This window comes from Microchirus variegatus (assembly GCF_963457635.1).
Source record: "Microchirus variegatus genome assembly, chromosome: 22".
NCBI classification, from domain to species: Eukaryota; Metazoa; Chordata; class Actinopteri; order Pleuronectiformes; family Soleidae; genus Microchirus; species Microchirus variegatus.
The window spans coordinates 3,499,350-3,510,973 of NC_139823.1; the positions used below are offsets into that span (position 1 = coordinate 3,499,350).

Below are 11,624 nucleotides of genomic sequence, written 5' to 3' on the forward strand. Positions count from 1 at the left end.
TCAAACCTGTAGCTCTGTCAAAAAGATGCCACAATATTTGTATGTCATGAAGGCAGCCAGAAAACATGCTCTTTTTTTTTTTCTTGACAGTAAATCCTACTGTTGCTATGTTATCATTGTCACTTCACATTCACATACATGTACTTAATTCAACAAATGGGAGCTGGTTGAAAGCCCCCTTTAAAAAAAATGCAGCAGTGACAAGTGACTACAACAAAAAGCCAAAAATGTCAGTCCTTATCCACCAATCCTGTGATGCCCCCTGTGATCATTTTCTTTTCCTCACTTCAGGCTGTTGATCGGGGCACCCAGAGCCAGAGCTCTAGGAAAACAGACCTCCAGCATCACAGGAGGGCTTTATAAATGTGAAATCTCTCAGTCACATGAATGTGAACGCATTGAATTTGATAATGAAGGTAAGAAATCATCCGTCCATCCATCATTACACTTTTAAAGGTCCAGTGTGTAAAAAGTTGCAGATTGAACCTAACTAAGGACTACGCCTACCCCTCCTTTTGCCGAGGGCATCACAGAACTGGTAGCTTTCGCATTTAAGAACGGATATAATTCTTCTTTGTTTGTGTGAGAAGAATCTGCTTCAAAACGCAAAATTCACACTCTGTCAATTTGGGCTCTGTAGAAATGTGATGGTAAAAGATGCAGGCCTCTGTAAAGCAAAGGCCCTTTTCTAAGTATTTTCAGTTTCTGCCATTAAACTCTTACACACTGGTCCTTTAAGTAGAAGAAGTAGCAATAGTTAATAAAAAATTTTTTATATGATTGTCTTATGTTTCTATATATAATTAAAGAGGACTCACGTTATGAGAACAAGGAGAATCAGTGGATGGGGGTGACCGTTCAAAGCCAGGGACCTGGAGGAAAGATAGTGGTGAGTTTAACTTAACACCTGAACCGTCAATCCCAGAGACTTTGAGGTCTAATCTGGTCTAATCTGTTCTATCAAAGTATGACCTAATGCACAGCTGTGTTTCGCGACTTCAGACGTGCGCTCACCGCTATCAGAGGCGCTTGTTTGTGAACACGTCTCAGGAGTCGCGGGACATCACCGGCCGCTGCTATGTCCTGAGTCAGGACCTGACCGTCGACCCATCCTCCGACGAGGACGGAGGAAACTGGAACTTCTGTGAGGGCAGAGCCAGAGGCCATGAGATGTTCGGATCATGTCAGCAGGGTTTGGCTGCCACCTTCACCAAGGACTACCATTACGTTGTGTTCGGAGCACCGGGAGCTTACAATTGGAAAGGTCATTAACAAAATCATAACTGCACAGTCCTGGAATCTGGTTTTTCGAAAACATCTTGAAACAGATTATGCAATTTAATCTAAAAAAAAATTCTTGTCGACACCTGTCCACTTTAACTGAGCTGCTCACTCACCTCCTCTGCAGGGATTGTGCGAGTGGAGCAAAAGAACAACACTTTGCTGGAGATGGGGATTTATGATGACGGTCCCTATGAAGTTGGAGATGAGGATGTTTTAAACCCTGAGCTGGTGCCTGTTCCTGCCAACAGTTACCTCGGTGAGTCATGCTTTTTTTTTACGAATTAGCCTATTTGCCAGTTGGATTTTCCTTGTTTGTCTTTAGAATATGTATTGGTGATTTACTGGTTCCGCTTTTCCAGTCTACGAGAGAGTCTTCATTTTGCCTTGAATCTGATTCAGGAAGAGTCTTCTAACACAGCTTTAATTATTTATGATAGCAGGATTTCTTCAAAAAGTTCTTGTCACACCCTCAAATTCCCTGTCAATATGGCAGAGGAGTCTTGTGTTAACGACCCTCTATTTGAGCAAAACCCATCGTTTTAGTTGCAATTAAATTCAACTTCTTTGGTATTTAACTATCGTTGGCAGTTGAGACATTTAAAAGGTTAATGGTTTTACTGTGTGAGTGCTGCACACAGCAAAACAAAGCTATTATTTTTGACCGATTTCACAGTAGGAAAAGCCGTCAGGTAAATAATCAAAATAATGATGGCTGTGTTCCATTTAGTTTCCCCTGGTCACTGTCCCACTGTGTCCTGGTTTACATGAACAGAACTGAGCAGAGCCAAGTTATCACTAACTGGTGTTTTTCCTGCTTCAACATTTAAAATTCAAAGTGGTGAAAAAAAGCACATGAGATGTTTATGTTACTGTAGCGCCTCCTGCTGGTTGGTTGAAGCATTTTCAAAGAGAGATGGGGGGATATAGTGAATATATCGATCCATCCATTTGTTTTTACCGCTTTATCCTCCACAGGAGGGTCTCCTTTAAACTATCACTGACAAGTGAAAAGAAATAGTCATGAATACAATTTCTATAATCTGAGGCATGTGATTATCCAAACCATGCATTGACCAACTACTGATTTCTGGTCAGACGAAATCTATTATTCAGTATATTCATGCCCTACATCTCTTGCACTTCAGGATTCTCCCTCGATTCGGGTCACAACATCACCAGCAGCCGTGGCCTCACGGTGGTAGCTGGAGCTCCCAGAGCCAATCACAGCGGAGCCGTGGTTCTGCTGAAGAAACAGAGGGAAGCGTCTAACCAACTCTCTGTGGAGCACATCCTGTACGGGCCAGGACTGGCGTCCTCATTTGGATACGACCTGGCTGTAGTTGACCTGAATGGTGACAGGTGGGTAACAGGGATCATGTAATTGAGAGGGGGAATTGCTCATAAAAGTGAAGCCTTTCATTTGTAGCTGTGAGATATTTGATTGCTATAATATCATTTAATTAATGCTGTCTCTTACTAATATTTTCCTTATCAGTGGGTGTTCTTTATCAACTTGTGTCAGACACTAATACATGTTTACCACCTGTCATTGAGCTAGATGGCAGGACATCGTTGTTGGAGCCCCTCAGTTCTACATGAAGGACAGAGACGTAGGAGGTGCTGTTTATGTCTACATCAACAAGGGAGGAAAGTGGGACGAGATCACTCCTATCGTTCTGAATGGAACCAAAGACTCCATGTTTGGACTGGCAGTGGAGAACATCGGAGACGTCAATCAAGACTCTTACGAAGGTAATTTAGATGTCACGCAGTAGCTGTAGCATTTGGTCCGTTCTCATCAGTCGCGTGTCACATTACAGCAAATGTAAACTCTCTCTGATTCAGACATCGCCATCGGAGCTCCTTATGATGGGGCAGGAAAAGTCTACATTTATCACGGCTCTGCGCAAGGAATCAACACCAGCCCTGCACAGGTTTGACCTTTTTAAGCTGCTCGGACATTTTCAGTCGTTTTGTCTTCACACTTTTATGCAAGGGAAGAATATCTTACCCTTTATGATGAGTGTATATCTTAAATAACAAAGAGGAGGCAGTTACATCTAATAGTCAGACAGCAGTGTGCACCCTTATGCTTTTTTAGGTTTGGACAACAAATTTAGGCCATTTAAGCCATTCTTACTTGTTTGCATTGTAAACTTCCTCTTTAAAGTGCAAAAAAACACACGTCACAGTGATTATAGTTGTACAAATATACTTATATTGTAGTATATTTGATTTCTGACAATAAACCTTTCCTAATTGTTGAGTCCAAAAACATGCAGATTTGGGGATTAGGCAAATTGGACACTCTCTCCAGGCTATACCCCGCCTTTTACCCCATGTAAGCTGGTATTGATGCCCCCCCACGATCCTCATGTGGAGGATAAAGTGGTAGAAGATGGATGGATAGAGCCACATAGAGCTAGTTTTACAAATGCAAACCATTGTAGACCGCTTTTATGAAGAACATTAAATATCCCTGAACATTAACCCCTTGTCAAATGTTTATTCCTTGTCGCGTTTTCTTTTCTTCCTGTCTCACAGATCCTCTCAGGAAAAGATCACAACCTCGAAATATTTGGTTATTCCCTGGCAGGACACATGGACCTGGATGGTAACTCTTATCCTGACCTGGCTGTGGGTTCACTCTCAGACACAGCGCTCATTTTTAGGTAGATATTTCCTCACTATATAATAAGTGAAAACTGAAGCCTGCTGATTTCTAACACAAATTAATTGAATTACCTTTCTTTCAGAGCAAGGCCAGTCATTAGCATCAGGAGAGATGTCAAAATAACTCCACGGGAAATTGATCTTACGCTCAAAACATGTGGTAACAGCATTTGGTAGGTGTTCTAATGTTCTTGTAATTGAACAGAGCTCAGAGTCAAAACTTCCTTGCGACAATAAATGAAAAATCCTTTTCTCTCTCCATAGCTTCACTGTGGACGCTTGCTTCAGCTACACGGCAAACCCTTCATCTTACAGTCCTCGACTCAGTAAGTGAATGACCATTTATTATCCTGCTAACATATTGTTCTGCAAATTTTTTCTTACACACTCTCTCCCTGCGACACCGCAGCTATCGGCTATTCTATCGAGGCTGACGGAGAACGCAGGAAACAGGGTCTGCCCTCGAGAGTGATGTTCATGAACAAATCCCGCACAGACACAGATTACCTGTTCAACGGCACCATAGACCTCCGTGGCCAACATCAGGAAACGTGCATCAAGATGAAAGCCAAACTCAAGGTAAAACATCCCCATCGAACACTGTCAGGATATAATCCAGTCACAGGAACAACGTGGGTTAATCTGTGCTGGTTTGAGGAGTGTATTCAGACTCAATGGTGCTCGCAAAATATCTTGTTATCCTTGATATCTATCCAAGCACTTAGACACTGTATGCACAAAAAATAATCATTTTCACTGTAGAGAGGCATTAAACACTTCATTTCACATTGTAGTTGCAGCCTCTTAAATCCTGTCCTACAAGCATGATGACCCTGAAACAGTAATTTATTCATATTTTTTCAGTCTCTATTTTTATGATTGTCTAAACATTTCAGATATTTTTCAAGTAAAATGTGAAAGATTCACAATTTACTTATTTTTTTCACATTAGATAAGTAAATATTTTTAATGTAGAAGTTTTGGTCTGCAACTGAAAAATGATGATCTTGCAATATTTTCATAAACCAAATACTAATCAGTTGAGGAAATAATCAACTCTTTGTTACGGCCTGAATCTATTACATCACAAACTGTGATATACTATATGCACTATTTCTTCTTAAATTGATGGAGTATATTTGACAGTTATGAGGAGATTCACTCAGTATGCACTGTCAGTTTCTGCAGCCAAAGTCACAGAGTGTTTCCTCTCTCTGATATTTTCCACTGTTTTCTCAATAAATAGCAATGAGTGCTTGATTTTTTTGGATGCCAGATTTGACTGTTTATGCTTCCCGTGTAGGACAATATCAAGGATAAGATGCGCAGCGTTCCTATTGAGGTGTCTGCAGGGATTTTGAGCACAAAGCGTCAGAAGACGAGGAACGGCCTCCCTCAACTAATGCCCATATTAGACTCCTCACAACCAAGCAAAGAAGTCATCGAGGTAAACGACAGAAAACAGTAGACATGATGTAAAGGACTAAATGTTTACAGTGACGTCTGTTAATGACTTTGTTGCTGTGTTGCAGGTCAACTTTGTAAAAGAGGGATGCAGCAAAGATCATATTTGTCGCAGTAACGTGAGGATGGAGCACAAACTATTCTACAGGCAAAACAACATGCACACGCCGCTACTCATGTAAGAGCCACAGTTTTCAGCACTTCTAATTAAGCATGTTCACTACCGTTCAAAAGTTTGGGGTCACTTAGAAATGTCCTTATTTTTGAAGGAAAAACACTTTTTTCAATGAGTATATATGAATATATGAATCATAAATACACTCTATACATTGTTAATGTGGTAAACGACTATTCTAGCTGTTTTTTAATGGAATATGTACATAGGTGTATAGAGGCCCATTTCCAGTGTTCTAATGGTACATTGTGTTTGCTAATCGTGTTAGAAGGCTATTGGATGATTAGAAAACCCTTGAAAACCCTTGTGCAATAATGTTAGCACAGCTGAAAACTGTTTTGCTGGTTCTCAAAATTATTATTTTGAATAAAAATCATTAGTTCTAATCTTGTCAATGTCTTTACTATATTCTCTAGTCATTTGGCAACTCTTTTGATGAATAAAAGTGTGATTGTATAGGTGAACCCAAACTTTTGAACGGTAGTGTATATCGTTATAGAATATGTTTTACTTCTAATCCCAATGAAAGTCACAACCCTGAATATGTAACATTTAACATTTACAATCACGAGAACATACCACTTGCCTGGTTTTCTTCACCACGCTCGCCCTGACGTGAGTTTTTTTTTTATGTTTGCATATCTGCAGCAAGAACAACATCCCCGTGTTTCATCTGAACTATGAGAGGAAGTATTTGGCTCTGCGAGTGACAGTGAACAACATGAATGGGGACGATGCTTACGAGGCTAAGCTGGTGGCAACTTTCCCAGACACAGTGTCCTATTCGGGGGTTCGCTCTCATCAAACAGTGGTATGTCTACAGAAACACTCAGCACCACCACACTGCTTACACATCACTGTTGGCTGTAAAATGAATGAACCTTGCTGCAAATACAAAGAGTACATTATATCTTAATATTACTAATAATACTGAAGTTCTACATTTTCATTTCCTTAACGTGACCCAAATGTTAAATGCTGCAACATTACAAGAAGTGTCCCTACATTAAATCACAGACTGTCTGATGAAAGAATATACTGTGTATATCTGCTAAAATGACAGGATGAGTGACAATCTCATCATTTGTTCTTTCTAGCCGATCATCTGCATTGCCAATCAGAACGGATCGCAAGCAGACTGTGAGCTGGGAAACCCCTTTAAGAGAGATTCTCAGGTACAGCGCTGTGATTTTCATTCGTTTATCCTGATTTGGGCTTTTAGTTGTTTAAATGTACAAACATTTGTTGTTCTTTTCCCCCTCTAGACTACATTTTACATCATCCTGAGCACGGTGGATATGACTCTGGATACGACGGAGATCGAAATGGACCTACAGCTCCAAACGTAAGTGCCGCTGCGGCACAATCTGAGCTGGGATCTGTATTAGTTTGTGCAAATGTAAGACTTTGATTCTATAAATCGTGTGTTTTTGTCTTTCAGGACCAGTGTGCAAAATATAGCCCCTGTCAAAGTAAAGGCTCGTGTGATTATTGAATTGCCATTGACAGTCAGTGGGTAAGTGTGCCTATATACACATATACAGTATATATAACTGTTCAAATGTTTGGGGTCACCTATAGAATTTGTTGGTGTTTTCCATTAAAATTCACACTTTTATTCATCAAAAGAGTTGCAAAATGAATAGAAAATACAGTGAAGACATTGACAAGATTAGAAATGACGATTTTTAGTCAAAATAATAATTTTGCCCTTTCGTCAAAGAACCAGCAAAACTGTTTCCAACTGTGCTAACATCATCGCACAAGGGTATCAAAGGGTTTTATAATCATCCAATAGCCTTCTAACGCCATTAGCAAACACAATGTACCATTAGAACACTGGAAATGGGCCTCTATACACCTATGTATGTATTCCATTAAAAACCAGACGTTTGAAGCTAGAATAGTCGTTTACCACATTAACAATGTATAGAGTGTAGAATCATAGATTTATGATTCATTTAATGTTATATTCATTGAAAAAAAGAAAAGAAGTGCTTTTCCTTAAAAAAAAAGGATATTTCTAAGTGACCCCAAACTTTTGAACGGCAGTGTAGATATACACAGCGCCTCCAACAGTATGTGAAATTAAAACCCATGCTTGTTGTCCTCAGAGAGGCCAGGCCTAACCAGGTTTCTTTTGGAGGTGTTGTGAAAGGAGAAAGTGCCATGAAGACAGAGGAGGAGATCGGGAGCTTGATTAACTATAACTTCAGAGTAGGTTTATCCATGTGGCTCCTGCCTTTGCGTGTGCGTGTTGTTAAATCATCATTTGATAGCATATGAAATGACTCTATTGATTGTTCTCAACAGATACACAACTTGTGGAAGTCTTTGACGCCTTCTGTTAAAGCCTCTCTGCACATTCAGTGGCCCAAATTCAACAAAGATGGCAAATGGCTTTTGTACCTGGTGAAAATCACAGCCACGGGACGCGAGGACATACAATGCTCTCCTGAGTCTGAGATCAACGCTCTCAAACACATCCAGGTAGGAGTGATTCAAATTTTTACTTAAAGTATAATCAGCGTCATATTATAGAAATCAGTCACACCTTAATTCTGAAATGTGCTTTCAGGAGTCCACTGTGTCCCGGAGGAAACGGGAAATTGAGAGAAAAGGAAGAAAAGCCTCAGCGAAAATAACTTCTCTGTCAGACAAGAATAGAGTTTTGGTGAGTCACTGGCACATTCACATTATATGAGAAAGGTGTATATGTAATGTGTAATAACCCTAATGTTATGCTCTCTTTTCTAGTCCTGTGAGAATGGGATGAAATGTGTGGTGCTCACATGCCCCCTGCAGGGTCTGGACGGTACAACAGTTGAGCTGAGGTCCCGACTGTGGAACTCCACCTTTATTGAGGTGATATATTGTATTTTTTTTTGTCTTTCGAGTTTTGTGATAATACTGGAATAACTGATGTGTTATGATGACTTTGTTTCTACGCAGGATTACGCCTCTGTGTCGACCTTGCATATCGTAGTGAAGGCCACGCTCGTGCTTCATGCTCAGGCTGAGAACATGATCCTGACAACTCCTGACATCGATGTAAGCAGCTCAACGGCTACAACACATTATTAGCTCTGCCAAGGAGGATATTTTTGTATAGTTTATAGTGACTTTTGTCTGTCGACGTGTCTGTCAGCAGGATTATGTAGCAAGCACTGAAGTAGGGATGCACTGATGCTGCTCTTGTGTACTCTTATTTGTAGTCATAAAAGAGTACTCATACTGCTGCACCCAATACAACTTTATGTATCTTCAAGTGAGCTGAGCAGCTGTGTCGCAATTTGGAAATACTCAGTGATGACAAAAGTAGAGCAGACTGTAACCTGTGTTCTGCCAGACTCTCAAGGAGGCAAAAAGTAGCTCCTTCATCACAACAAAAGGATTTGCCTTTAAATATTAAGTATTATTCATCTAATCTAATTCAAGTCTATCTGTTCTTATACTTCTTCTCACCTACACATTTGGTGTTACATTACAAATAAGGCTATAGTCTAAGTTATTTAACATATCTCGATGTAAATAAAATAGGTTTACAGCAAAAATAAAAGAATTAAAGGAAGTACTCTAATTAAAGAAATCATGTTTGTACTCAGTCAGAAAAAGGTGGTATTAGTGCATCACTAAACGGAGGTGATTTCATTAAACCTTGGTAAAAGAGTGGGATATGGGTCTGTGACTTTTGAATTCAATTAAGTAAACAATTTTCACTTTAATGTTATGTAATGTTAATGTTGTTAAGATGTTTTTTTTTTTTGACATTTTGAGGAATTATGGGAAATAGGAAAACAAGAATATGTACAGTGACTGTATCTGTGAACAAGATCTTAGTGTCAGCTGTGTATTACACTGATGTAATCTTACTTTGCTGGTGTTTTGCAGGTGACAGTGGCCGTGTCCCCAGAAAGCACAGTAGCGCAGTACGGCGGCGTCCCCTGGTGGATCATACTGGTGGCTGTTCTCGCAGGCATCCTGATTCTGGCTTTGCTGGTGTTTCTGCTCTGGAAGGTGAGTACGAGGGGACGCTGTATCTTCATCATGTCTGGTCCATGTCTGGTGGAAAACAGGAGACAACAGTGGTTTGAAATGGGGCGAAGACCGTGGAGTTTATTAAAGTCTGACATATTAATTTTTGATATATACATTAAAATGACAAGAGAAATAACATACAGTGCAAGGGAGGCAAGAAGTCCTCTACCTGATTGAGGTTAAACTGTAACAAAATAAGAAGACACAGAATGCAGTAAATAGCACAACAGAATAAAATATAATAAAATGAATTAGTGGAAGGGAAAGTAGGAGAATATGACAATAAGAGATAATATTTGTTAATAATATTATTGTCACAGTAAAATTAGAATCATACCGCTTTATCCTCCACATGAGGGCTGAGGTCGCTGGAGCCAATCCCAGCTGACACAGGGCGAAAGGCAGGGTGGTACAGGTGGTCAGGACCGGGGCCTAATAGAATAATCAGGCCATTTTTAGCCAAAAAATGGTAAACAAAAAAAACAAAATTAATTAGATTATTAGACAAAACATAAATAACTAGAAAAGCACTCGGAGAGTGCAGACCTCCATCAAAACAGCTCAGTGCCTACAAAATACACCCTGCTGGCGCGCAGCGTGTACGGATCACACCCAAAATGTTATCACTTGTTCCTAGTCCCATTGTCGACATTTCCTGAATTTCATCCAAATCTGTCTGTGACTATTCAAGTTATGTTGGTCACTAACAGACAGACAGACAAACTCCGAAAACATACCTCCTAGTGGAGGTCAATTATGGTGACTCTGTGTTGAAGAGGTTGCTAAGATGTGCTTTTTAGTTGTGTCTGTTTCAACAAAATACAACCACACAGATGACTTAGAGTTCAGCAAACATGAGCAGCCTGTGTTCTGTTGGGTGAGTCTAAAGTTGTGAAAAAAAACAGAAATGTGTTTTCTTTTTAAAATGTATATGGTCGTTTGAAAGAGGTGAAATCTGAGGACTATGATCACCATCACTGATTGACGTTGTAACTCTTAACCATCCGTAACCCTGACTCCTCCTCCTCAGTGTGGTTTCTTCAAGAGAGCGACAAAAGACGAATGTGACGCTGCATACCACAAGGCAGAGATCCATGTTCAGCCCTCTGACAAAGACAAACTCTCTGCTGAGGCCTGATTTATACTCTGAACAGGGGTAAAAACAAGCTGTCAGCATGGAGTGTGAATGCTGCAGTCACTAACCAACTCACTTTGCTGCCCAAAACAAATTCAATCAGACACGTTGTTGTACAAAGCTGGTGATTATCTGGGAACATTTCCATTCAAAGAGAAACTCTTTCAGCTTAAATGCAACATGAACAAATGAACAGATTCACAAAATCATGATTTATCACACATTTTCTAGAATTTGTACAAATAGGTGTCTCTGAATTTTGCCCATAAAGTATTTGCTTAATGTTGCTTTGCAGGTGCTTTTGCTGACGCTGCTTTTCGTGCTTTAAGTGTCCTGTGTAAACTGCAATGCATGCCTAACCATCCTGCACCCCCCTGTTTGTGTTTAGTATGCATACATACAGCATTTATCAGGTTGAAATGATGCTCAATTGATGTGAAAACACCGTGTTTGACATCTTCTCCCCTCAGTGTGGATTCTTCAAGCACTCCAAACAAGACGGCAGCGTTCCTCGTTATCACGCCGTGCGGATAAAGAAGGAAACGCCGGAGTATAACGACGGAAAAGTGGCGCTCGACACTTTCGAAAAGAAGCAGTGGATGACGACTTGGATCGACAACGAAAGCTATTCGTGATTCATCCGCTTGAAATGATTTCTTCGGCTGGATGTCATGAATAATGTCAAGGCACAAATACACTGTACTTTGTTTTTCCTTTGAACATGATGCTCAGTGAGGCCACTGTACAGATAACGACCTTTTTTGTATTGTAAGTTTTGTACATATTTAAATACTTACACACACACTGTATATTTATTTTTTTTGCTTTTAAAAAAAGATGCAGCCAAAGTTTACT

At 40.0% G+C, this 11,624-nt stretch overlaps 1 protein-coding gene across 1 annotated transcript; it reads left to right on the forward strand.

The window, feature by feature from the left end:
- Nucleotides 1-291: 291 nt before the first annotated feature.
- Nucleotides 292-11,404, forward strand: itga6a (integrin, alpha 6a; the record flags this gene model as incomplete). The annotated part of the gene is made up of 24 exons (XM_083908958.1): nt 292-416; nt 810-889; nt 1,003-1,264; nt 1,409-1,540; nt 2,430-2,643; nt 2,843-3,036; nt 3,130-3,218; nt 3,829-3,956; nt 4,041-4,130; nt 4,222-4,283; nt 4,367-4,536; nt 5,261-5,404; nt 5,490-5,599; nt 6,245-6,407; nt 6,694-6,771; nt 6,862-6,941; nt 7,038-7,112; nt 7,711-7,813; nt 7,910-8,086; nt 8,175-8,270; nt 8,354-8,461; nt 8,549-8,647; nt 9,488-9,613; nt 11,240-11,404. Exons 2-24 carry the CDS (start codon nt 845-847, stop codon nt 11,402-11,404), a joined length of 2,910 nt encoding a protein of 969 aa, XP_083765084.1. The 5' UTR covers nt 292-416; nt 810-844.
- Nucleotides 11,405-11,624: the final 220 nt, after the last annotated feature.